Source organism: Sphaeramia orbicularis, chromosome 20, assembly GCF_902148855.1.
Source record: "Sphaeramia orbicularis chromosome 20, fSphaOr1.1, whole genome shotgun sequence".
Lineage (NCBI taxonomy): Eukaryota > Metazoa > Chordata > Actinopteri > Kurtiformes > Apogonidae > Sphaeramia > Sphaeramia orbicularis.
This window is the reverse complement of record NC_043976.1, coordinates 42,709,886-42,737,453: the sequence shown is the minus strand read 5'-3', so window position 1 is coordinate 42,737,453 and position 27,568 is coordinate 42,709,886. Positions and strand designations below refer to the sequence as shown.

General features: G+C 37.3%; 1 protein-coding gene across 1 annotated transcript; it reads left to right on the top strand.

The window, feature by feature from the left end:
• Nucleotides 1-96: 96 nt before the first annotated feature.
• On the top strand, nt 97-26,514 carry rmc1 (regulator of MON1-CCZ1). The gene is made up of 21 exons (XM_030123729.1): nt 97-295; nt 3,243-3,319; nt 3,422-3,506; nt 4,646-4,702; nt 6,022-6,108; nt 7,466-7,606; nt 10,172-10,275; nt 10,357-10,446; nt 10,563-10,668; nt 20,673-20,781; nt 20,849-20,893; nt 20,968-21,021; nt 21,193-21,321; nt 22,231-22,337; nt 22,806-22,925; nt 23,634-23,711; nt 23,787-23,891; nt 23,987-24,055; nt 24,136-24,223; nt 24,413-24,550; nt 25,940-26,514. Exons 1-21 carry the CDS (start codon nt 197-199, stop codon nt 26,017-26,019), a joined length of 1,968 nt encoding a protein of 655 aa, XP_029979589.1. The 5' UTR covers nt 97-196; the 3' UTR covers nt 26,020-26,514.
• The last annotated feature ends 1,054 nt before the right edge of the window (nt 26,515-27,568 follow it).

The following is a 27,568-nucleotide window of genomic DNA, read 5'->3' as shown; positions in this document are numbered from 1 at the left end:
TTATTTTTTAAAGATTGATCCAGGTTTTTGATGTAACTGTGCATTTTGTTTCGTTAACTCGGTGCTTTTATTGTGAAGGTCCACTGCTAGCCGTTAGCCGCTGAGCTAGCTTTTCCGGTTGTGCTACTGCGGCTCCGCTCTCTGGACGACAAAACTGGACTAAAGCTGCACCGGGACCGGGTCTGGAGGCGTGAGGATGTCCGAGGAACATTACCTGGAGCTGAGTGAGAACCCGGTGCAGTTCGAACATGCGTCCAGCGTCAACAATGTTTTCTTCGATGAAGCTAACAAACAGGTAGTGGCTAGTTAGCATCCGGTGGCTAAGCTAACTCCGACACTAACCAACACATTTAGACGCTTTTATACAGAAAAGTCACTTTTATACAGGATTTCAGAAAATAGACAGTAGAAACACAGTAAGAATGATGAAAATACAAGAAAAAATAGAAATATAAGGTTCACACATCAGGGTTCTTCAGTAAAATAAAGTTAAACTGAGTTAAAAGTGTCATTAAAGTAAAGGGCCAGTAGTGCATTCAGTATCTTCAGATATTTGTTCTTTATATATTATTTATATTTCTAACATTCAGTGGGTGAAATTAAGTTAACACATACACTGAAGTTAATATTTCCATGTGTTTTGTCTGATATACTTCCTCATCTGTGTTTTATATAAATGTTGAATCCTCATTAAACACAAACTGCAACACATTCATGGAATTTAGTTCAATAAAACTGTTAATATGTGTAAAAACAGATGTATCTCAACCGGAAATTTATTATAAAATATTAACATATCAGTTAATGCTTTCATCCACTTGAGTGTGTTTGGGTTGTACTTAAACGCAGCATGTCATCTGTTCATGCGGTTTGGGATTACAGAGTTTATGAGGTCCCCTGAACGCACCATTCCTGTGTTGAACTCCGACACAGACATGATTAAAGTGTTGATAAGTGAAGGAGTTGATCAGAAAAATGTAACTATAAAGAACAGGTGGATCCAGATTATGTTAATTATTAGTTTTCCCTCAATCATTTGTTCCAGTCGAGAACATGAGTATTATCTTCTAGTTTTTGATCTAACCCTAATATTGTGTTATTATCTGGATGAGGGTTTTGCTGTCCTTTACAAGGGTTAGATACAGTAATGGAGACATTTTGGTTCAAATATGTCAATAAAACGAACACCTATGACTTTTCTTAGATATACTAATGTTTGCAGTTGGATGTAAGGAAAGTTGTTTTTAAGCTTTTTACATATATTTTGTATTTTTTTTCTACACAGATTATAGTAAAACCTAGAAAAGCACGCGGAGAGCGCAGACCTCTGTCAAGGCAGATCAGTTGTGCCCCCCCAATCACCACCAAAATGTAATCATTGGTTCCTTGTGCCAATATCATCAACGTTTCCTGAAAATTTCATCCAAATCCGTCCATAACTTTTTGATTTATCTTGCTAACAGACAAACAGACAGACAAACCCAGATGAAAACATAATCTCCACCGTTTCACTTGGCAGCAGTAACTAGTGCACTGACCCACAGGGATCCATGGGTTCTAGATGTGGCAGTTTTTATGCTGTTGTGTATTTGTTCATGCTGTACTGCATTTGTCCAGCAGTCACTGCTAAAGCGTTCTGGCCATAGCAATGTAAGTAAGTAAATTTTATTTATAGAGCACTTTTCACAGACAGTCACAAAGTGCTTTATCAAGTCAAATCAGAATCAAATCAAGTTTACAGAGACCCAACAGAATCCTCCAGGAGCAAATACTTGTGATTGGTGATTGTAAGGCTATTGTATTCCAAAATAACTAATATTTCTCAAAATATTGGTCCTATCAACTTGCCGTTTTTGCTTGTCTGTTCCTTGACCAAAAATACAAGTAGGAAAAACTGCAGCAGTCAGCTGTGTGCAGATGTTATGTGAATCCCTAGACCAGGGGTCAGCAACCCTGGTCCTAGAGAGCCACTATCCTGCATGCTTTAGATGTGTCCCTCTTCCAACTCACCTGATTCAAATGATAAGCCTGTCCTCAAGCTCTGCAGAAGACTGATAATGACCGTCAGGTGTGCTGGAAGAGGGAAACATCTAAAACATGCAGGATAGTGGCTGTCGAGGGCACAGGTGTCAAACTCCGGTCCTCGAGGGCCGGTATCCTGCATGTTTTAGATGTTTCCCTCTTCCAGCACACCTGACGGTCGTTATCAGGCTTCTGCAGAGTTGGATGATAGGCTTATCGTTTGAATCAGGTGTGTTGGAAGAGGGAAACATCTAAAACATGCAGGATACCGGCCCTTGAGGATCTGATTTTGACGCCCCTGGTCTAGGGCCAGGGTTGCTGACCCCTGCCCTAGACACACACATGTGCACACACAGAGGCCACGTGGCTTTTATAATATAGATGACCAAGAAAGATTATACATTTTATCATTAGCCCCTTTTCTACCACAGGAACTTTTAACTTTATTCTGGATTCTGAAAAACCTTGTAGCATTTCCACCTAAATTGCCCATTAAAAGACTTTCTCTGAAAAAAGTTCCTAGTGGGGGGGGGACTTTTCAGATTCCCTGGAATTCTTGGGGGCGGGGCTGTGGGCTGAAGAACACTGAGTGGTGGAACACACTGGGTTCCACACTTCCTTTCACCTTCCATCTTTAATCCAGCGGCCTCTGCAAACGTGTTTATTCCATCTCTATAAGATTCACTTTGTAGTTTGATCGTTGGGAAAATGGAGTGAAAGAAGAGAAGCTATGGGAGGTTGACCACAATGATGACCATTTGACCGATATTCGTCTCCTTCTAAGTGCATCGTCATAATCTGTGCGTTCGTCTGAATACACTCTGGATAATAAGCCTGGACCTCATCCAATGTATTTACAGAATACCACCAAAAGAAATTCAGCATAAACAGTCAAGTCCTATCTGAATATATTTCCTGGACCTTTGAGGTGGAAACACAAACCACACAGAGTAACAGGAATTCTTTTACCAGGTAAATAAATTCTTGGTAGGAAAGGTCCTGGGAATGTTGATGGAAAATTATTTGTATTAGAAAACATCCAGACTCCACAATCATATACCGTAGTGTTTAGTGAATATCCATAAACATCTGTAATGAACGAATACCCTGAAGGCAACACGACCAGTGTCAGTGTAAGGTTTGATTATGTAGCACAGAGTTTCAGCAGAAGTCGTCTTTTCTGAGCCTTTGTCTTTGTTACATGTGTTTTGTGGTTTCAGGTTTTCGCGGTGCGTTCAGGTGGCGCGACCGGAGTGGTGGTCAAAGGCCCGGACGACAAGAGCAGTGTGGCGTTCAGGTACATTAGATACATGCAAAACTGAGGCTCTGATTCAGCGCCATAATAAACACCTGCAGGGTCTGTGTTTGACTCATCTGTAAAACTGTCTCTGAACCTCAGAATGGACGATAAAGGAGAAGTGAAATGCATCAAGTTCTCCATCGGAAACAAGATTTTGGCCGTTCAGAGAACATCGAAGTCTGTGGTGAGTTCTGCCAAAAAATACACTAACAGAGACGAGTGAGGCTGAAACTGATGTTCACTGTGAACTGGATATTAGTCAAAGGCATGTTTAGTCTAAAAAATGTCAGAAAATGATGGAAAACAACGATCAGTGTTTCACAAAATCAACATATTCAGGGAAGAATCCACATTTAAGAAGCTGAAATTAGACAAGTTACACTGGGATGCAATAATAATGATGCAGTATTTATTCAATAATTACCCAAACATAAATGTGCTTTTATATATTATAGACATACTGTTAATATTTTGTCTAGTCATATTTTATGTCTATTTGTGTTTTCATTTATGGAAGAGGATTAGGGCCACTGGGAAAAAAAGGTCCAATATGTATATTTGTATTATTATTCTGAGAAAAAAGTCAGAATTGTGACTTTTTTCTCAGAATAATAATACAAAAATATAAACACCTTTTTTTCAGTGGCCCTAATCCTCTTCCTTATTTATTTTACTTTTAGTTTTATTCTATTTTACTTTTTGTCCAATTTTGCAAAATTTTATTTCTATTATTATTATACTATTTTACTATTTTCTTATCTTGTTTTTAGTTTTTGTCATTTTATATCCACTCTATTCTTCTTTTCTGACATGTTAATTTTTTTTATACATATTGTTGCACTGATGGGAGTGGCACGACTAACTTCATTGTATGCACAATAACAATAAAGGCTGTTCTATTCTATTCTATGGAAGATTAATCAGTTATTTATTTATCAATTTAATTATCTAATCATTGCTGTTGTAGATGTAACTGTTAAACCTGTAGCATCTGAATAAAATAATGCGGAAATGAAACGACCAAAGAATAAAAATACTAAATATTCTGTGTTTTTAGTCTCAGATGTGAAGACGTTCTGCTTTTCTTTGTTTTTATGTAATAAATTAAAGATCATCAGGATCAGAATAAAGATTTTATAGACGTCACTATGTAAATGTACATTTTTTTCCCATCTTTTTAAGTAAAACTGTTTGTCAGACAGTAACTTCAACGTGACCTGAAGTGAAACAAATCACAAGAACTAATCTGTTTTTATTATTATTATTATTATTATTATTATTACCATGACTGTAGTTGTTGATGTATTTCTTTTTGTTTTGTAGGATTTCATCAACTTTATCCCTGACTATCCTCACACAGAGTTCACTCAGGAATGCAAGGTTTGATGTTTATTTCACTTCTTTTGACTGAAGCATAAATCACTGTTTTTTCAGTTAAAAATCATAAATAAATGCATAAACATCTGTTCACATAAGTGTCCTCACTTTATGGTTCTAGGATTATTAGTTTTTCGTGACTTGTCTTTTAATCATAATATTCTGTAGTGCAGAAAACCAGTGTAAACCTTTGAAGACCTTTATGTGTTTTAGTCTTTGTTAGTTTGATAACTTGGCCTGTGTTCATGGAAATGAGATGAATGTTGGTAAAGTTGGGTCTTTTTTTTTTTCTTTTTTTTTTTTTCAAATCTTCAAACTTTAACTTACATGACAAATTTGTACAAAGCTGTAACAAAACCACTGAAACCCATTAAAACACTGCACTTTAACCCTTTAAACTGGATGTTAATGGGTTAAAAATTCAGAAAAGTCAGTGAATATGTTATAATTATGATCAGGACTAAAGTGGGTTAAAAGGTTTAAGTCTACTGAACCGGAAAATAATGTTAATATATTACAGTTTAGCGGAATTATCAAAGTTAATGAGTGGTAGTTATGGTTTAAACTGACTCTGGGATGGATGGATGGATGGATGGATGGATGAAATGGTGAATGGAAAATCCACTTCACATATATTTTATATCTTAACTCATTTTGAGGGTTATACTTAAAACCAGGGTCAAAACAAAACTTTAAGTTCAGAGTAAAATTCTAAAAACAAATATTCAATATTACCTAGATCTGATCAGGACTGAGGTTGATAAAAAACATTTAACTTAATTTAAGTAGAAATTAATTTGAATATATGAAGTTTTAATGTGTGTGTATTAGTTTGATGTGTTTTTAAATATCAGTTTGTTGACTCTGGAGTCGTTACAGAACAAACATGAAATAATGTACATTTATTTAAAATATCAACACTTGGACTTTCTGTGCTTTAGTTTAATGTATGAATGTATTGATGTTAAGGGTATTCATTAGTTTAATTAAGGGTCATTGGCCGATATCGTTCTTATTGGAGTGCTCGTTTCACTGATGGCAGTGGATGAGATTTTTCTCCATTAAATGTTTTCTTTTAAATTAGTTTGAATCAGACCACAGGAGTGAAAACCATGACAACGGCTTCATTTATTCATTTACTGTGAACTCAGATGGAACCACTTGTATGGATGTTGTTTGGGTTTGTTTTTAATATGTGGTTGAATAATAACTTTAAACGTTTGTCTTTTCTGTTTATTCAGTGAATAAATAATGAATTAAAGACTGAATGAACATGTGAATTAAGACAGAACCGTCCTGATGGTGATTAAACTTGTTTCCAGACGAAGAACGCCAGTGTGTTGGGGTTCTGTTGGACCAACTGGAACGAGATCGTCTTCATCACCGACCAGGGAATCGAGTTCTACCAGGTGAGCATCTATAAAACTGATGGTTACACGCACGCATGCACGCACGCACGCACACACACACACACACACACACACACACCGTTTCTAACTTCCCATGTTATGAAATTCAGTGATGTGTAAAATTAAAGAACTCTGTATTGCCGCGTTTCTCGGCTCGACTCGACTCTGGTACCAGGTCCTATTCCTGGAGACCATCTCCGTGACAGGATACTACTGACTTTACAGTACCTGGTCGTCATAGCGATGCAGTGCTTTACTTCCGTGTCGTCTGCTCAGAGTTGCTGATAAACCCGCTCGTTGTGTGTTGTCTCGTCAAACTCATGCTGAATTTTTACGTCGGCCACCAAAGACTGAATCTCCTGACCATGGTGTAGTTTTACAGGCTGTCATCATGTGGATTCACCTACCGCTACATTTACTGTCCACTTCTGCATCTGGTTTTTGTAAAACAGCGGGTCACAGAGACGACTCTGACCAGTCAGTGGTCTGCGGTGTTCACACAGTGTCACCTTTAAGTATCTGGTCCCCAGTCCTGGAACCTCGGTGGAGGTGAGACCAAAAACACTAGTACTGGGTACCAGATTCCAGGTCCTTTTCCGTAACGGAAACGCAAAAAGATTGAGTTGAGTCGAGTCGGTACCACGTAGTGGAAACACAGCATAAGGTAAGGTGGCTGCGCAGGCCTCCGTTTCCCACAATGCACGTCACAACAAAATTCCTCAGATGCCCGAGTTCCCTCCCGACTCCGTTTGTAAACACATGGTTTGTTTCTGGTGGATGGAACTAAGACACTGTTCACCGTAACGCAAGAGATTCAGGTGAGTAATGACAGACAGACTGACAGATTCCTGATACCGAGGATATGACTGAGGTTTGACAGATTTGATGAAAAAGTGGTTACGAAAGTCTCCAGCACCTTTAAACTTTGTCTCAGTGCGAGTGTGTCTGAAGAACGCCTTTTTTTTTTTTTTGGATAGAACTTTGTGTTCTCCTTTAATTTCTAAACCTTTTACTTTGATGAAACATAATTTTAGATGTTTATAGTGTAATGTACATTATTGTGATAAAAGTGACAAAAAATAATCCTGAGTATATGTATGAATGTAGATATGGATGTAAGGTGAAAATGACCTTTTAAAGTGCTTGAATTTGACCTTTAAAATGTGTTTGGACCCTGTTATTCAGTCTGAACATTCAGTGGAGGGAGTTAGAATCAGCCTCGTCGTTTGTATTTTCTGTTTTTATGGATGATGACTGAGTAAACATAAACATAAACCTGGTGTGACCTTCAGGGGGTTCTGGCCGTGGTCAGTCTGTGTTCAGCCGCTCACTGCTCTTTTCCTCGGTCCGCTCGCAGGTGTTTCCAGACAAGAGGAGCCTGAAGCTGCTGAAGAGTCAGAGCATCAACGTGAACTGGTACCAGTACTGTCCGGAGACCGCCGTCATCCTGCTGTCCACCACCGTCCAGGGCAACGTCCTGCAGCCCTTCACCTTCAGGGTAAAACGTCCCACAGCGGAGGACTCATGTAGGCGTTGACAGCAGCAGTAGGGACGCACCCATCCCACTTTTCACTTCTGATGCCGATACCGATGCTGTGGCCTCGTGTTTCACTCGATACCCGATAACGATACGATATTGTTGATTTAGAGTCTGTAGAGCAGTGGGTTTCCAACCTTTTTTGACTCCTGACCCCATTTGAATGTCACAAATGTCTGGCGACCCCAGACATTCAAAACAGACGTTTTTTTTTTGTTTGTTTTTTTTTTTTTTTGTTAAATTAATTTGTTTTTGATCATGTAATCGTTTTTTATACTATGTTGCAAATAAACGTTAATTTTAGAGAACATTTAAACCAGGGGTCTCAAACATGTGTCCCGGGCGTCAAATGTGTTCTGCCAAAGGTTCCAATCTGACCCCTGAGATGAATTTACAAAGTGTGGAAATTCCACAGTCCAGACTGTGGAACTCATTTTAGTGTCGGTTCCACATACAGACCAATGTGATCTACAATATAACAAGAACAGCAGAAGAACCGACAAAAAAGAATGACTGCAGATTTACGACTGGGTTTGATGTGAAAATAATATTACATTATGTCTATAAATAATGACAACTTCAAATTTTTGTCTGTTTTAGTGCAAAAAATAACATTAAATTATGAAAATATTTACATTTACAAACTATCCTGTAACAATAAAATGTGAATAACCTGAACAAATATGACCAACCTGAAATGTCTGTATTAAATTCAGCCCAATTTGAACTCTTTTCTTCCTGTTCCTCAGTGTTTAGTGTCTTTGTAGATCTGATCCAGAATGCACATGGACTAATGAGAAGTGGAGGCAGAAGACTGTTAAAATTGTACTTCTTTTTCTTAGGAAATTTCAGTTTTTTCATGTTATTCACATCTTTTTTGTTTGGATAGTTTCTAAAAGTATTTTTATAATTTAATGGTGTTTTTTTTGCACTGAAACAAAGACAACAATGTGGAGTCATCATTATTTCTAGGTTATTCTGTTATTATTTTACTGGTTTGGCCCACTGCAGGTCAACTTGTGCTCAATGTGGCCCCTGAAAGAAAATGAGTTTGAGAGCCCTGATTTAGACTATATAATGTAGACTATATAATGTAAATTTTTATTGGTAAGTTTTAATTTTTTTTTTTATAAATTATTAGAAATTTCAGGCGACCCCAGACATTCAAAACAGACTTTTTTTGGCTAAAATTAATTTGTTTTTGATCGTGTAATAGTTTGCTAAATATGTGGCAAATAAATGTTAATTTTAGGCAACGTTTAGTCCAGTGGTTCCAACCTTTTTTGGCTCATGACCCCATTTTAGCGTCACACATTTCTGGCGACCCCAGACATTCAAAACAGAGACTTTTTTTTTTTTGCTGAAATTACTTTTATTTTCCTTGGTCAGGATATGTACAGTCAGTCCAGCTTGTATTTACAAGGCTGACAATTAATACTGAACAAACAAGAACTGAAACTATGAATTATGAAAGAGCTGCAGCATCTGAAACTGTTAAGAGTCTGAGCCTATTTTGGCTGTTTTTGAGTTCTTTTGATTTTGCCTTTATATACTATATAAACAAATGTTTACTATACCCATGTTTGGGATCTTCTTTTCCAGCACAACTTCATCTATCTCATCTGCCTTTTTTGTCACTTTAACCTACTATAGCAACACAAAAGGACAAAACACAAAAAATATAAAATCCGATTTGAAAAATGTATATAATTTATTGCATAAATAACACAAAGACGCTTAGTGAACCTTGTCAAAGACTTCAAAAGTGAATATTGGTTCCAAATATTAGGTATATAAAATCAAAATTGTAATAAATTAAAAATGTACTCAAATATTTGACCTAAAAGCAGATCTTTACAGAGGCGTTTTCTCAATTACTAGAAATTCCAGGCGACCCCACATGGGGTCCCGACCCCAGGGTTGAAAAACACTGCTGTAGAGCATCGTCCAACGTTAGCTGTGTTCTACCTCCAGCAGCAGCGGCTCCTTTGAGCTGTTGGAGTTCCTGGTGCTCCTTTTTTGTGGTGCTTCTGCAGACACGTCATTAAATTTGTGGTGTTGTATTTGGAAACATTCACCTGAAACACCTCCAAATCAGACCCCTTAGTTTACCACACTGGCAAAAAGTTTGACACTCGTAGAATTTAGGAAAATGTATTAATTTACTCCAATACCTTGATTCCTGTCGTTCCAAGTCATTTCTCATCAGGGTCTGCAAAGTTTGCGATAATCGGTTCCTAACTTCAATATAAATTGTTGGGTTAGAACGAGCGGAACTGAGTCGACTAACGATACTTTCTTTGCATCGCAGACATTTAAACACAGCAAAAAAAGTTTATAGTCACATAACCTAAGACCTACCACATCCAACTAAATACCTCTGAAAGACTTTTTAAAAAAAATTAAATTTGTTTACTTTAGTATTAAATACAGATTTGAGTTCTTATTCATCAATGAAGCTAATGTAATTACCACTACCACACTGGTCCACATGTGTGAAACCTGTCTGTCTGATCGTTGTCTCAGAATGGGACCATGTCGAAGATGTCCAAGTTTGAGATTGAGCTGCCGGTCGTCCCCAAACCCGCCAAACTCAGCCTGTCGGAGAGAGACATCGCCATGGCAACCATGTAAGAGGATTCCAGTGTTATTTGGTTGGCTTCAGTCCCTCCGTGGGTAGACTGAGCGTTAACGGTGTGTGTTTTGTGTAGTTATGGTCAGCTGTACGTCATGTATCTGAAGCATCACTCCAGGACGGCCAACAGCCCCAGTGCAGAGGTGGTCCTGTACCACCTGCCCAGGTGAGCGCCCAAACCACACCCCCTCACACCAGTTAACCAATGAGGAAAGGACTGTCAGTGGACAACACACCCACCCACTGACTGTTTCCTTCTAATATGTGTGGCTGTGTTTTCAGGGAGGGCACCTGTAAGAAGAGTCACGTGTTGAAGCTCAACACCACGGGGAAGTTCGCCTTGAATGTGGTCGACAACCTGGTGGTGGTTCATCACCAGAGCTCCCAGGTCAGTCAAGGTCAAAACCCTGTAGAACACATCGGAAAGCATTTATTTACACCTTGAAAAGTAATTAGAAGTGTTTTTAAGTCAATTCAAAAACATGACCAAAATTCCATTTTTCGGAGTACATACTATAGCCTTATATTCGACCACTGGGGGGCGCTGAAGACCCCCTGAAAGATGGTTTGAAAAACCTTTGAAATGTGTCCAAAACCATTTATTGAGACCTTTAAAAGTAATTAGAAGTGTTTTTATGTCAATTTAAAAATATGACCAAAATTCCATTTTTCGTAGCACGTACTATAGCCTTATATTCGACCACTGGGGGGCGCTGAACACCTCTTGAAAAATGGTTTGAAAAACCTCTGAAATCATTTATTTAGACCTTTAAATGTAATTAGAAGTCTTTTCAAGTCAATTAAAAAATATGAACAAAATTCCATTTTTCGTAGCACATACTATAGCCTTATATTCGACCACTGGGGGCGCTGAAGACCTCTTGAAAAATGGTTTGAAAAACCTCTGAAATGCATCCAAAACCATTTATTGAGACCTTTCAAAGTAATTAGAAGTGTTCTTAAGTCAGTTCAAAAATATGCCCAAAACTCCATTTTTCGGAGAACGTATTATAGCCTTATATTCGACCACTGGGGGGCGCTGAAGACCCCCTGAAAAATAGTTTGAAAAACCTTCAGAATATCTCAGAAATCATTTATTGAGACATTGAGAAGTAATTAGAAGTGTTTTTAAGTCAATTAAAAAATATGACCAAAATTCAATTTTTCGGAGCACATACTATAGCCTCATATTCGACCACTGGGGGGCGCTGAAGACCCCCTGAAAAATGGTTTGAAAAACCTTTGAAATGCATCCACAACCATTTGTTGAGACCTTTAAAAGTAATTAGAAGTGTTTTCAAGTCAATTAAAAAATATGACCAAAATTCCATTTGTCGTAGCACATACTATAGCCTTATATTCAACCACTGGGGGGCGCTGAAGACCTCTTGAAAAATGGTTTGAAAAACCTCTGAAATGCATCCAAAACCATTTATTGAGACATTTAAAAGTAATTAGAAGTGTTTTTATGTCAATTAAAAAATATGACCAAAATTCCATTTTTCGGAGCACATACTATAGCCTTATATTCGACCACTGGGGGGTGCTGAAGACCCCCTGAAAAATGATTTGAAAAACCTGTGAAATGCGTCCAAAACCATTTATTGAGACCTTTTTAAGTAATTAGAAGTGTTTTTATGTCAATTTAAAAATATGACCAAAATTCCATTTTTCGTAGCACGTACTATAGCCTTATATTCGACCACTGGGGGGCGCTGAACACCTCTTGAAAAATGGTTTGAAAAACCTCTGAAATGCATCCAAAACCATTTATTGAGACATTTAAAAGTAATTAGAAGTGTTTTTATGTCAATTAAAAAATATGACCAAAATTCCATTTTTCGGAGCACATACTATAGCCTTATATTCGACCACTGGGGGGTGCTGAAGACCCCCTGAAAAATGATTTGAAAAACCTGTGAAATGCGTCCAAAACCATTTATTGAGACCTTTTTAAGTAATTAGAAGTGTTTTTATGTCAATTTAAAAATATGACCAAAATTCCATTTTTCGGAGCACATACTATAGCCTTATATTCGACCACGGGTGGGCGCTGAAGACCCCGTAAAAAATGATTTGAAAAACCCTCAGAATACCTCAGAAATCATTTATTGAGACCTTTATAAGTAATTAGAAGTGTTTTTAAGTCAATTAAAAAATATGACCAAAATTCAATTTTTCGGAGCACATACTATAGCCTCATATTCGACCACTGGGGGGCGCTGAAGACCCCCTGAAAAATGGTTTGAAAAACCTTTGAAATGCATCCACAACCATTTGTTGCGACCTTTAAAAGTAATTAATAGTGTTTTTAAGTCAACTAAAAAATATGACCAAAATTCCATTTTTCGGAGTACATACTATAGCCTTATATTCGACCACTGGGGGGCGCTGAAGACCCCCTGAAAAATTGTTTGAAAAACCTTTGAAATGTGTCCAAAACCATTTATTGAGACATTTAAAAGTAATTAGAAGTGTTTTTATGTCAATTAAAAAATATGACCAAAATTCCATTTTTCGTAGCACGTACTATAGCCTTATATTCGACCACTGGGGGGCGCTGAAGACCTCTTGAAAAATGGTTTGAAAAACCTCTGAAATGCATCCAAAACCATTTATTGAGACCTTTTTAAGTAATTAGAAGTGTTTTTAAGTCAATTAAAAAATATGACCAAAATTCAGTTTTTTGGAGCACATTACTATAGCCTTATATTCGACCACGGGTGGGCGCTGAAGACCCCGTAAAAAATGATTTGAAAAACCCTCAGAATACCTCAGAAATCATTTATTGAGACCTTTAAAAGTAATTAAAAGTGTTTTTAAGTCAATTAAAAAGTATGACCAAAATTCCACTTTTCGGAGCACATACTATAGCCTTATCTATGACCACTGGGGGGCGCTGAAGACCCCCTGAAAAATGGTTTGAAAAACCTTTGAAATGCATCCAAAACCATTTATTGAGACCTTTCAGAGTAATTAGAAGTGTTTTTAAGTCAATTAAAAAATATGACCAAAATTCCATTTTTCGGAGCACATACTATAGCCTTATATTCGACCACTGGGGGGTGCTGAAGACTCCCTGAAAAATGATTTGAAAAACCTCTGAAATGCGTCCAAAACCATTTATTGAGACCTTTTGAAGTAATTAGAAGTGTTTTTAAGTCAATTAAAAAATATGACCAAAATTCAGTTTTTTGGAGCACATACTATAACCATATTTTCGACCACTGGGGGGCGCTGAAGACCCTTTGAAAAGTAGTTGGAAAAACCTTCAGAATACCTCAGAAATCATTTATTGAGACCTTTCAAAGTAATTAGAAGTGTTTTTAAGTCAATTAAAAAATATGACCAAAATTCCATTTTCGGAGCACATACTATAACCTTATATTCGACCATGGGTGGGCGCTGAAGACCCCGTAAAAAATGATTTGAAAAACCCTCAGAATACCTCAGAAATCATTTATTGAGACCTTTCAAAGTAATTAGAAGTGTTTTTAAGTCAATTAAAAAATATGACCAAAATTCCATTTTTCGGAGCAAATACTATAGCCTTATATTCGACCACTGGGGGGCGCTGAAGACCTCCTGAAAAATGGTTGGAAAAACCTCTGAAATGCGTCCAAAACCATTAGAAGTGTTTTTTAAGTCATTTAAAAAATATGACCAAAATTTCATTTTTCGGAGCACATACTATAGCCTTATATTCGACCACTGGGGGGCGCTGAAGACCCCCTGAAAAATGGTTTGAAAAACCTCTGAAATGCGTCCAAAACAATTTATTGAGACCTTTATAAGTAATTAGAAGTGTTTTTAAGTCAATTAAAAAATATGACCAAAATTCAGTTTTTTGGAGCACATACTATAGCCTTATATTCGAACAATGGGGGGTGCTGAAGACCTCCTGAAAAATGGTTTGAAAAATCTTCAGAATACCTCAGAAATCATTTATTGAGACCTTTAAAAGTAATTAGAAGTGTTTTCAAGTCAATTAAAAAATATGACCAAAATTCCATTTTTCGGAGCACATACTATAGCCTTATATTCGACCACTGGGGGGCGCTGAAGACCCCCTGAAAAATGGTTTGAAAAACCTTCAGAATACCTCAGAAATCATTTATTGAGACCTTTAAAAGTAATTAGAAGTGTTTTCAAGTCAATTAAAAAATATGACCAAAATTCCATTTTTCGGAGTACATACTATAGCCTTATATTCGACCACTGGGGGGCGCTGAAGACCCCCTGAAAAATGGTTTGAAAAACCTTCAGAATACCTCAGAAATCATTTATTGAGACATTTCAAAGTAATTAGAAGTGTTTTTACGTCAATTAAAAAGTATGACAAAAAATTCCATTTTTCGGAGCACATACTATAGCCTTATATTCGACCACTGGGGGGCGCTGAAGACCTCTTGAAAAATGGTTTGAAAAACCTCTGAAATCATTTATTGAGACCTTTAAAAGTAATTAGAAGTGTTTTTAAGTCAATTAAAAAATATGAACAAAATTCCATTTTTCGTAGCACATACTATAGCCTTATATTCGACCACTGGGGGGCGCTGAAGACCTCTTGAAAAATGGTTTGAAAAACCTCTGAAATGCATCCAAAACCATTTATTGAGACATTTAAAAGTAAATAGAAGTGTTTTTAAGTCAATTAAAAATATGACCAAAATTCCATTTTTCGGAGCACATACTATAGCCTTATATATGACCACTGGGGGGTGCTGAAGACCCCCTGAAAAATGGTTAGAAAAACCTTCAGAATACCTCAGAAATCATTTATTGAGACCTTTAAAAGTAATTAGAAGTGTTTTCAAGTCAATTAAAAAATATGACCAAAATTCCATTTTTCGGAGCACATACTATAGCCTTATCTATGACCAGTGGGGGGCGCTGAAGACCCCCTGAAAAATGGTTTGAAAAACCTTTGAAATGCATCCAAAACCATTTATTGAGACCTTTCAAAGTAATTAGAAGTGTTTTTAAGTCAATTAAAAAATATGAACAAAATTCCATTTTTCGGAGCACATACTATATAGCCTTATATTCGACCACTGGGGGGTGCTGAAGACCCCCTGAAAAATGATTTGAAAAACCTCTGAAATGCTTCCAAAACCATTTATTGAGACCTTTTTAAGTAATTAGAAGTGTTTTTATGTCAATTAAAAAATATGACCAAAATTCCATTTTTCGGAGCACATACTATAGCCTTATATTCGACCACTGGGGGGTGCTGAAGACTCCCTGAAAAATGATTTGAAAAACCTCTGAAATGCGTCCAAAACCATTTATTGAGACCTTTTGAAGTAATTAGAAGTGTTTTTAAGTCAATTAAAAAATATGACCAAAATTCAGTTTTTTGGAGCACATACTATAACCTTATATTCGACCACTGGGGGGCGCTGAAGACCCTTTGAAAAGTAGTTGGAAAAACCTTCAGAATACCTCAGAAATCATTTATTGAGACCTTTCAAAGTAATTAGAAGTGTTTTTAAGTCAATTAAAAAGTATGACCAAAATTCCACTTTTCGGAGCACATACTATAGCCTTATCTATGACCACTGGGGGGCGCTGAAGACCCCCTGAAAAATGGTTTGAAAAACCTTTGAAATGCATCCAAAACCATTTATTGAGACCTTTCAAAGTAATTAGAAGTGTTTTTAAGTCAATTAAAAAATATGACCAAAATTCCATTTTTCGGAGCACATACTATAGCCTTATATTCGACCACTGGGGGGTGCTGAAGACCCCCTGAAAAATGATTTGAAAAACCTCTGAAATATGTCCACAACCATTTATTGAGACCTTTATAAGTAATTAGAAGTGTTTTTAAGTCAATTAAAAAACATGACCAAAATTCCATTTTTCGGAGCACATACTATAGCCTTATATTCGACCACTGGGGGGCGCTGAACACCTCCTGAAAAATGGTTTGAAAAACCTCTGAAATGCGTCCAAAACCATTAGAAGTGTTTTTTAAGTCATTTAAAAAATATGACCAAAATTCCATTTTTCGGAACACATACTATAGCCTTATATTCGACCACTGGGGGGCGCTGAAGACCCCCTGAAAAATGGTTTGAAAAACCTCTGAAATGCGTCCAAAACAATTTATTGAGACCTTTCAAAGTAATTAGAAGTGTTTTTAAGTCAATTAAAAAATATGACCAAAATTCAGTTTTTTGGAGCACATACTATAGCCTTATATTCGACCACTGGGGGGCGCTGAAGACCCCTTGAAAAATAGTTTGAAAAACGTTCAGAATACCTCAGAAATCATTTATTGAGACATTTCAAAGTAATTAGAAGTGTTTTTAAGTCAATTAAAAAGTATGACAAAAGATTCCATTTTTTGGAGCACATACTATAGCCTTATATTCGACCACTGGGGGGCGCTGAAGACCTCTTGAAAAATGGTTTGAAAAACCTCTGAAATCCTTTTTTGAGACCTTTAAAAGTAATTAGAAGTGTTTTTAAGTCAATTAAAAAATATGAACAAAATTCTATTTTTCGGAGCACATACTATAGCCTTATATTCGACCACTGGGGGGTGCTGAAGACCCCCTGAAAAATGATTTGAAAAACCTCTGAAATGCGTTCAAAACCATTTATTGAGACCTTTTTAAGTAATTAGAAGTGTTTTTAAGTCAATTAAAAAATATGACCAAAATTCAGTTTTTACGAGCACATACTATATCCTTGTATTCGACCAGTGGGGGGCGCTGAAGACCTCCTAAAAAATGGTTTGAAAAACCTTCAGAATACCTCAGAAATCATTTATTGAGACCTTTAAAAGTAATTAGAAGTGTTTTTAAGCCAATTCAAAAATATGAACAAAATTCCATTTTTCAGGGCACATACTATAGCCTTATATTCGACCACTGGGGGGCGCTGAAGACCCTTTGAAAAGTAGTTTGAAAAACCTTCAGAATACCTCAGAAATCATTTATTGAGACCTTTCAAAGTAATTAGAAGTGTTTTTAAGTCAATTTAAAAATATGACCAAAATTCAGTTTTTTGGAGCACATACTATAGCCTTATATTCGACCACTGGGGGGCGCTGAAGACCCCTTGAAAAGTAGTTTGAAAAACCTTCAGAATACTTCAGAAATCATTTATTGAGACCTTTATAAGTAATTAAAAGTGTTTTTAAGTCAATTAAAAAATATGACCAAAATTCCATTTTTCGGAGCACATACTATAGCCTCATATTCGACCACTGGGGGGCGCTGAAGACCCCCTGAAAAATGGTTTGAAAAACCTTTGAAATGCATCCACAACCATTTGTTGAGACCTTTAAAAGTAATTAATAGTGTTTTTAAGTCAATTAAAAAATATGACCAAAATTCCATTTTTCAGAGCACATACCATAGCCTTATATTCAACCACTGGGGGGCGCTGAAGACCCCTTGAAAAATAGTTTGAAAAACGTTCAGAATACCTCAGAAATCATATATTGAGGCCTTTCAAAGTAATTAGAAGTGTTTTTAAGTCAATTAAAAAATATGACCAAAATTCCATTTTTCAGGGTACATACTATAGGCTTATATTCGACCACTGGGGGGCGCTGAAGACCTCTTGAAAAATGGTTTGAAAAACCTCTGAAATCATTTATTGAGACCTTTAAAAGTAATTAGAAGTGTTTTCAAGTCAATTAAAAAATATGACCAAAATTCCATTTGTCGTAGCACATACTATAGCCTTATATTCAACCACTGGGGGGCGCTGAAGACCTCTTGAAAAATGGTTTGAAAAACCTCTGAAATGCATCCAAAACCATTTATTGAGACATTTAAAAGTAATTAGAAGTGTTTTTATGTCAATTAAAAAATATGACCAAAATTCCATTTTTCGGAGCACATACTATAGCCTTATATTCGACCACTGGGGGGTGCTGAAGACCCCCTGAAAAATGATTTGAAAAACCTGTGAAATGCGTCCAAAACCATTTATTGAGACCTTTTTAAGTAATTAGAAGTGTTTTTATGTCAATTTAAAAATATGACCAAAATTCCATTTTTCGTAGCACGTACTATAGCCTTATATTCGACCACTGGGGGGCGCTGAACACCTCTTGAAAAATGGTTTGAAAAACCTCTGAAATGCATCCAAAACCATTTATTGAGACATTTAAAAGTAATTAGAAGTGTTTTTATGTCAATTAAAAAATATGACCAAAATTCCATTTTTCGGAGCACATACTATAGCCTTATATTCGACCACTGGGGGGTGCTGAAGACCCCCTGAAAAATGATTTGAAAAACCTGTGAAATGCGTCCAAAACCATTTATTGAGACCTTTTTAAGTAATTAGAAGTGTTTTTATGTCAATTTAAAAATATGACCAAAATTCCATTTTTCGTAGCACGTACTATAGCCTTATATTCGACCACTGGGGGGCGCTGAACACCTCTTGAAAAATGGTTTGAAAAACCTCTGAAATCATTTATTTAGACCTTTAAATGTAATTAGAAGTCTTTTCAAGTCAATTAAAAAATATGAACAAAATTCCATTTTTCGTAGCACATACTATAGCCTTATATTCGACCACTGGGGGGCGCTGAAGACCTCTTGAAAAATGGTTTGAAAAACCTCTGAAATGCATCCAAAACCATTTATTGAGACCTTTCAAAGTAATTAGAAGTGTTCTTAAGTCAGTTCAAAAATATGCCCAAAACTCCATTTTTCGGAGAACGTATTATAGCCTTATATTCGACCACTGGGGGGCGCTGAAGACCCCCTGAAAAATAGTTTGAAAAACCTTCAGAATATCTCAGAAATCATTTATTGAGACATTGAGAAGTAATTAGAAGTGTTTTTAAGTCAATTAAAAAATATGACCAAAATTCAATTTTTCGGAGCACATACTATAGCCTCATATTCGACCACTGGGGGGCGCTGAAGACCCCCTGAAAAATGGTTTGAAAAACCTTTGAAATGCATCCACAACCATTTGTTGCGACCTTTAAAAGTAATTAATAGTGTTTTTAAGTCAACTAAAAAATATGACCAAAATTCCATTTTTCGGAGTACATACTATAGCCTTATATTCGACCACTGGGGGGCGCTGAAGACCCCCTGAAAAATTGTTTGAAAAACCTTTGAAATGTGTCCAAAACCATTTATTGAGACATTTAAAAGTAATTAGAAGTGTTTTTATGTCAATTAAAAAATATGACCAAAATTCCATTTTTCGTAGCACGTACTATAGCCTTATATTCGACCACTGGGGGGCGCTGAAGACCTCTTGAAAAATGGTTTGAAAAACCTCTGAAATCATTTATTGAGACCTTTAAAAGTAATTAGAAGTGTTTTTAAGTCAATTAAAAAATATGAACAAAATTCCATTTTTCGTAGCACATACTATAGCCTTATATTCGACCACTGGGGGGCGCTGATGACCTCTTGAAAAATGGTTTGAAAAACCTCTGAAATGCATCCAAAACCATTTATTGAGACCTTTTTAAGTAATTAGAAGTGTTTTTAAGTCAATTAAAAAATATGACCAAAATTCAGTTTTTTGGAGCACATTACTATAGCCTTGTATTCGAACAATGGGGGGCACTGAAGACCTCCTTAAAAATGGTTTGAAAAACCTTCAGAATACCTCAGAAATCATTTATTGAGACCTTTAAAATCAATTAGAAGTGTTTTTAAGTCAATTCAAAAATATGAACAAAATTCCATTTTTCAGGGCACATACTATAGCCTTATATTCGACCACTGGGGGGCGCTGAAGACCCTTTGAAAAGTAGTTTGAAAAACCTTCAGAATACCTCAGAAATCATTTATTGAGACCTTTCAAAGTAATTAGAAGTGTTTTTAAGTCAATTAAAAAATATGACCAAAATTCCATTTTTCGGAGCACATACTATAGCGTTATATTCGACCACGGGGGGGGGGGGGGGGGGGGCGCTGAAGACCCCCTGAAAAATGATTTGAAAAACCTTCAGAATACCTCAGAAATCATTTATTGATACCTTTAAAAGTAATTAGAAGTGTTTTTAAGTCAATTAAAAAGTATGACCAAAATTCCATTTTTCAGGGCACATACTATAGCCTTATATTCAACCACTGGGGGGCGCTGAAGACAAATGGTTTAAAACATGTTGTCAGATTTACTTCTCTTCCTTGTAAAGACTACAATAGTCCCTGGGGTGTTTTAGTCACGTAGAATAATCTCCAGGTGGTCGAGTACTAATACTCCACTCTTTGAAAATGTACATGTTTTTAGAAACGCTTCTAGAAAATTCTAAATCTTTTCTAAGACCTCAATAAATATAAATAACCTGATCATGTAAGAATATTTTCCAGGGATTCATAGATATTTACGTGTTTTAGCTCCTGTTCCTTGAAACATTTTTGAGTTTAATTTTTTTTTTTTCCCCTTCAGACGTCTCTGATCTTCGACATTAAACTGAAGGATCCGGACTGTGCTGTGAACACCCATCAGCCCGTTCTGCCGGCCCGGTCCATCCACCCCTACAGGATCCCACTGTCAGGTAGGACCTCTTCAGTCCTGGACCTCCTCCTGTGTTTTCTGGGTCTTCATAGTGTTTGTGTTTCCAGGTCCAGCCGTCGTTCCCTCTCAGCCTCCGGTTCCCTGTCAGCTCTGTATCCTTCATCATCAAACTGTCGCTCAGATTCATTTATGTTTTACCGCAGTCCAACTTAACCTTCACTGTCAGACTCTTCATCCTGGAGCGTCTTCCAGCCCGACATCATCATCAGTGCAAGTGAAGGTATGAGTTTCAGAAGAACAGTCAACACACAGAAACCCCAACATTCACTTTATCTGATAAAACAAAGAACAGCATCAAAATCTCACATCAAACAAGTTTCAATCTGGACAAAAACAGCTCAAATATCCAAACTCCTGTATGCTGACGCTGTGTGGTCTGGTTGGTTTCCAGGTTACCTGTGGTACCTTCAGGTGAAGCTGCCTCCCACCGTGAACCTGCTGCAGGATAAAGGCAAACTGATGGACTTCCTGTTACGACGCAGAGACTGCAAGATGGTCATCCTGTCTGTCTGCTCTCAGAGTACGTCTGTCTGAGGTTATTGAACACCACTGAGGAAACGGAACAGATGAAGTTTACACTCACATAGAAATAACATGTGACTCTGAATATATAGGTGGAATAGATAAAGTAATCTTTTATTAAAACAGGTTAAAAAAAAAAAAATTGCTGAAACATTAACAGAATTTTAAAAAATAACCAGATAAGAGCAGCTACTACCATTAAAAAATTGTAAAAAATTAATAAAATAGTGCCGCTAAATCTGTCTGTACTGATGTAAACCAATAATAGACACAGTACATATGAAGATCTGTTATTGCTTAACTCAAGATGATGGTTTTGGTTTGGAGGTGGAAGTTTTTGCTCTAATTTTTACATTTAAATGGAGTTAAATTTAAACAGGTTTACAACTGGTTGGTCAATGAATGCAGTCTGGTATAAAAACAACTGGAAAATGACAAGTTTTAGTTAAAATTTGATGTGTTTTTTTTTTCTAAGATAAAGCAAATCTGGTACCTAAAATTGTAAAAGTAAAAAAACTCAGAAATAAAAGGCAGAACTGAAAGATTATCAAGTTGACAAAGTCTGGAAACGAAGAAAGAAAATGTTAAACAAATGCATTAAACAAGAAAAGCACTCAGAGAGCGCAGACCTCCACCAGGACAGATCTGTCGTTCCGACACCCCCCCCCCCCCCCCCCACACCATCAAAATTTAATCCTTTCTTCCTTGTGCCTGTATCAACATTTCCTGAAAATTTCATGAAAATCTGTCCATAACTTTTTGAGTTATCCTACTAACAAACAAACAAGCAAACACACAAAGCAAAGTGATCACAATACTCCTGGCAGAGGTAATAATTAGGAAACCGTCTGGGTCATGTGACCTTGTTTACAGTTCTTTGTGTTTGTTTCCTGTGTCCTTATGTCAGTCCTGGACGGAGGGGACAAGGGGAGTCTTCCTGTGGTGGCCACGGTCTTCGACAAACTCAACCAGGTGTATAAGGAATACCTGGAGGCGGAGCAGACCTACACGGCGGTGAGTCACATGACACACATTCACCTCTGGTACCTGCACAAGTCCTGACCCGTTTTAGTGTATTTATTTTTATTTTGTCTGTCTTTGTTCACCACTGTGTTGTTTTCAATCAGGTTTCTACAGGTTAAATTTAAGACGTTTGTAAGACACCGAGAACAGAATTTAATGCCCATTTTATGGCCATACTGTCAAAAGTTCATGACCCCTACAATTTAGGAAAATGTATTTAATTAACCCAACGCCTTGATTCCCACCAGGGGCTGTGAAGTTAGTTGAGAACTGATTCTTATTTCCGGTAACGACCTGGCCACATTTAAACACAATACACCAAACAAGTTTATACCAACATAACTTAAGCCCTACCATATTAAATTTAACACCTTTTAAAGTTTTTTTTTAAGATATTAAATTCAAGACTTTTAAAAGACCCTGTGGGAACCCTGTAAATAAACTTGACCCGGTCCACAGGCCATGGAGTCCGGTGCGAGCCGAGGCAGCGCTGCACAAAAGCGACCAATCAGGACGCAGGCGGTCATCGACCAGTCGGACATGTACACGCACGTCCTGTCAGCGTTCACGGAGAGGAAGGTAACGTCACATGCTGCTCAATTTTTATTACTGTTATTTATTTAAACAGGGACAATGCACAATACAGATTAACCTTAAAGGTGCGGGAGACTTTCCTGACCAATTTTTCATTAAATCTGTCAAACCTCAGTCACATCGTCAGTGTCATGAATCTGTCAGTCTGTCTGTCATTACTCACCTGAATCTCTTGCATTACGGTCAACAGTTTCTTAGTGCCATCCACCAGAAACAAACCATGTGTTTACAAACAGAGCCGGTCACTTGGGCATCTTCGGAATTTTGTCGTGACGTGCATTGTGGGAATCAAAGGCTCGCACAGCCACCTGCCAGCAGCAGCTGGAACAGACACGACACAGAAATGGCAGGAGCTCCCTTCCCTCTCTGCATATTCCTCCAGCCGTTTCCACGTCGTGTTTCATCCATATTATGTCATAGTGTCACTGCAGCTGCCGCTGTCTGGGCAAACCTCCCTTTCCCACAATGCACGTCAAATGTTACCAGCTCTGTTTGTAAACACATGGTTTGTTTCTGGTGGATGGTACTAAGAAACTGTTCACTGTAATGCAAGAGATTCAGGTGAGTAATGACAGACGAACAGATTCATGACACTGAGGATGTGACTGAGGTTTGACAGATTTGATGAAAAATTGGTCAGGAAAGTCATACGCAGCTTTAAATAACTAAACCTCTGTTTGTTTTTCCGTGCAGGGCGTGTCCCATAAGTTCACCATCGCCGTCCTCATGGAGTACATCCGCTCTCTGAACCAGTTCCAGATCACGGTCCAGGTAAGTCCCACAGCCCCACCCCGCCCCCGTCCGGTGTTCCGCATGTACTGACCGACTGTTGTGTTTGGGTGTCAGCATTACCTGTACGAGCTGGTCATCAAGACGCTGGTGGCACACAACCTGTTCTACATGTTACACCAGTTCCTCCAGTACCACGTCCTCAGCGACTCCAAACCCCTGGTGAGTCTGGACCCCACATGGACCGCTACGACAGAACACACCCTGGACTAAAGGTTGTGATTGGTTCTGGTAACCGGGTCTTCTTCCTGTTTCAGGCGTGTTTGCTGCTGTCGTTGGAGAGTACGTATCCTCCTGCTCATCAGCTGTCTCTGGACATGTTGAAGGTAACGCTCGTTCTTTCTCAACCTTAAACATTACGTCTGTTCTGTGTCTCAAACCCGTTCGTCTCCTCCTCTGTGTCCAGCGTCTGTCCACGGCCAATGACGAGATAGTGGAGGTCCTCCTGTCCAAGCAGCAGGTTCTGGGCGCGCTCAGATTCATCCGCAGCGTCGGTGAGTGGGTTAGGGTCAGCCCTAACCCAGAGTTTATTATATTTATCTGCACAAAGACGTTCAAACACAAACTGTATTTCCACCGTTTACAGCGATGGTTTTGACTGTGAATATTATAACATCAGTCATTTTTAAAGGAATATGTCCATATATGGACTGGACTGACCGTCAGATGCTTTTCTGTCACAGGTGGCCATGACAACGTGTCGGCGCGGAAGTTTCTGGACGCGGCGCTGCAGACCGGAGACCAGATGTTGTTCTACACTGTGTTCAGGTCGTTTCAACAGAGGAACCAACGACTGAGAGGAAGTCCCGCCTTCAACCCAGGTGATGCCAAACACATACTGTTAAAACAGTCACAGAAACTGCTGTAGAATCACATGTCAGTATTTTTTCTGGCATCAATCTGATGTGTTTAGATCATGGGTGTCCAACATTTTTTAAAACTGTAAGCTACATTTAAAATGACCAAGACTAAATAATCTACAGTCACAGAAAAAATTATCAGACCACCCCTTGTTTTCTTCAATTTCTTTTAATGCCTGGTCCAACTATAGGTCCATTTGTTTGGACAAATATGACAACAACAAAAATAGCTCATAGTAGTTTAATTTCAGGGCTGATATCTAGCCATTTAACATGTTTTCTTGATAATAACCAAAATCACTTCAGTTCTTCCATCAATATCTATGGCATTGTACTGACAAAAACAGCGCTTTTATTCATTCCATGTTTTCTGTTCTGTTTTAGTCACATGACACACACAGGAGTTAGGACTGGATTGCAGAACCATTGTTTTTGATGACTTTGGATGGTCTAATGATTTTTTCCATGACTGTATATATATATATATACATACAGCAGTAACAACATCATTTAGCTCATAGGCTCACTTGTATGTTAAATTTTTTTTATGCTAATTGACTTATCGGACACACCTGCTTCACATGCGCTTCAGAAAATTGGAAACCCTGGATTCGACGTTTCAGTCCGTTATTGGCTTTCTTTCAGAGTTTGCATGTAGTTAGTGACGTAGAATCAAACTTCCTGTTGTTGTGTTCAGCTCGTTAAACTACGTCACTTCCTTTTTCCATTATTTAATTGTTTTCGCAGATGTAAATGAATTAAATAAGTCAAATTAGCCTGTATTTGGACAAATCCAGTTGTGTTAAACTGATTTCTGGAGTTATCGATTATTCAAATTTTATATTCTATTACAGTTTATTGCTTATAACACCTATTAATTTATTCTATTTTTACTGTTTTTTTTTACATTGCATGGCTTCTGAATAACAAGGTGAGAGGAAAAACAGTATCTTAGCTCTATTTCCTGTGTATCTTGTGAAGTGACATTAAAAAATCTTTGAGTCTTTATTATTGATCATGTAAACAGTATAGTCTGGTTATAATAAATCAGATTAACACACCTGTACTCTGATGTCTTCATACACGTACACAGGTCAATCTGATGTATTTAGTTCTTTTACATCTGCACATGTGGAAAAACAATTAAATCATAGAAAACAGAAGTGACATAATCAAATGTGAGTTAAAGACAATAACAGGAAGTTTGATTCAACATCACTACATACGCAAGAACTCTGACAGAAATCTAATAACGGACTGAAATGTCTAAACCAGGGTTTTTTCGTATTTCTGAAGTGCATGTGAACGCATCAGATTGTTCTGGTTGTGTGACTGTTGTGGTACTTACAGGAGAACACTGTGAGGAACATGTGGTCCACTTCAAGCAGCTGTTTGGAGAACAGGCTCTGATGAAACCCTCCACCGTGTGAACCACTGGGACCACCTGACCTTTGACCTGAAGAGACAGAGGGAGGGGGCCACGTTACAAACGTCACAGCATGAGGAGGACAGCGCCCGATAGGACCTTAAACACACCAGAGCAGACTGAGGTTCATGAACCTGCAGCACCATCTTCTGGTCACGTACTGGGACTGCAGCAGGAATTTCATTTAACACTGAAACTCATTTTCATACTAATAATTATTTAATAATATTTTTTGTACAAGGGCAGCAGTTTCCTTGTTTGATCTATAAAATGTTTCAATCAGCGGTTTTTCCACCAACTGTGCTTTATTTTATTTGTGCGTCTTCTACACATTTAAATCCAGAAAATACATGTTAAGGTTTATGAATGTCAGTTCAGAGCCTGTTTATCACCCTCCTGATGCTTATTTTCTCAACTGTAAATGAGGCTAAAATCTGGTAAAAGACACATTAAGGATTGTTTTATAAATCAATAAAGAATGTATTAATAATCAGAAACAGAAAATCAATTAATGCCAATTAAAATGTTTTGTGTCAGGTTCAGAAACAGAAAACTGATTCAAATCATATATTACATTTTTTTGGTCCTTTTCCTGGTGTTTCATTGCTAACCGAGCTGAAGTATTTTCCTTCTTTGTATTTCAGTTGGATTTATCATCATGTGAGTGTGTTTTGTCACATTCAATATGTGGACAAAAGTATGTGGACATGTTGAATTCAGGTGTTTTTTTTTCTAACAGGGGTCTGGGATACAAAACAATAATGACTAATGTCATAATATAGTTTTGTATTGGCAAATATTCCATTGGTTAGTTTGGTTTAAATTATCTTTGTTTCCAAAATGCCTCAGAGATGGTTTTGACTGAATTTCTCTCAACATTGATTTGGTTTTTTATCCATGACTATGATTTTAAATTTCTACAATATTTTTCATGCTCTTGCTGTAAATAATAATTTTCTACAACAGTTAACCATCTATTTTCTTCACATCTGACTGAAGAAGAAAAATCTACCATTAAACTTCAAGGAAATATTGATGTTTTTATCTCAAATCCTCATGAACAGAATTTCTTACAGTTCTAGGCATGACATGTCCCAATACTTTTGTCCATATAGTGTATGTTCCCAGGACCATATTCGACGTGAATCCTTCATGTGTCTGTTGTTTATTGCAGTTTATTTTCTGTTGACATGAACGTTCATTCATTCATTCCAAGTGACACTGACCTGCTGCATGAAAATGCTTCATGTGTTCACACTTTCATGTCGTCTGATCAGAAATCTGCAACAAACAGCACGGGGATCAATACATGTACAGACTGTATATAAGACATGGATTATTGTGTAAAATAAAGGCTGTTAAACAGACACTGCCTCCTCTGGTTCATGGTTCACATTTATACTAATCACATGATCAAGTTGAAGGTGGCGGTTTAATCAAATACTTCATAGTTGTGGCTCGTTCCTCATATTTGTGTTTATTTTTCACTGGATTGGGGTGAAACTTTAACTTAAGACCCAACAAACAGAAGATAAATTTCTACCCAAATTTTA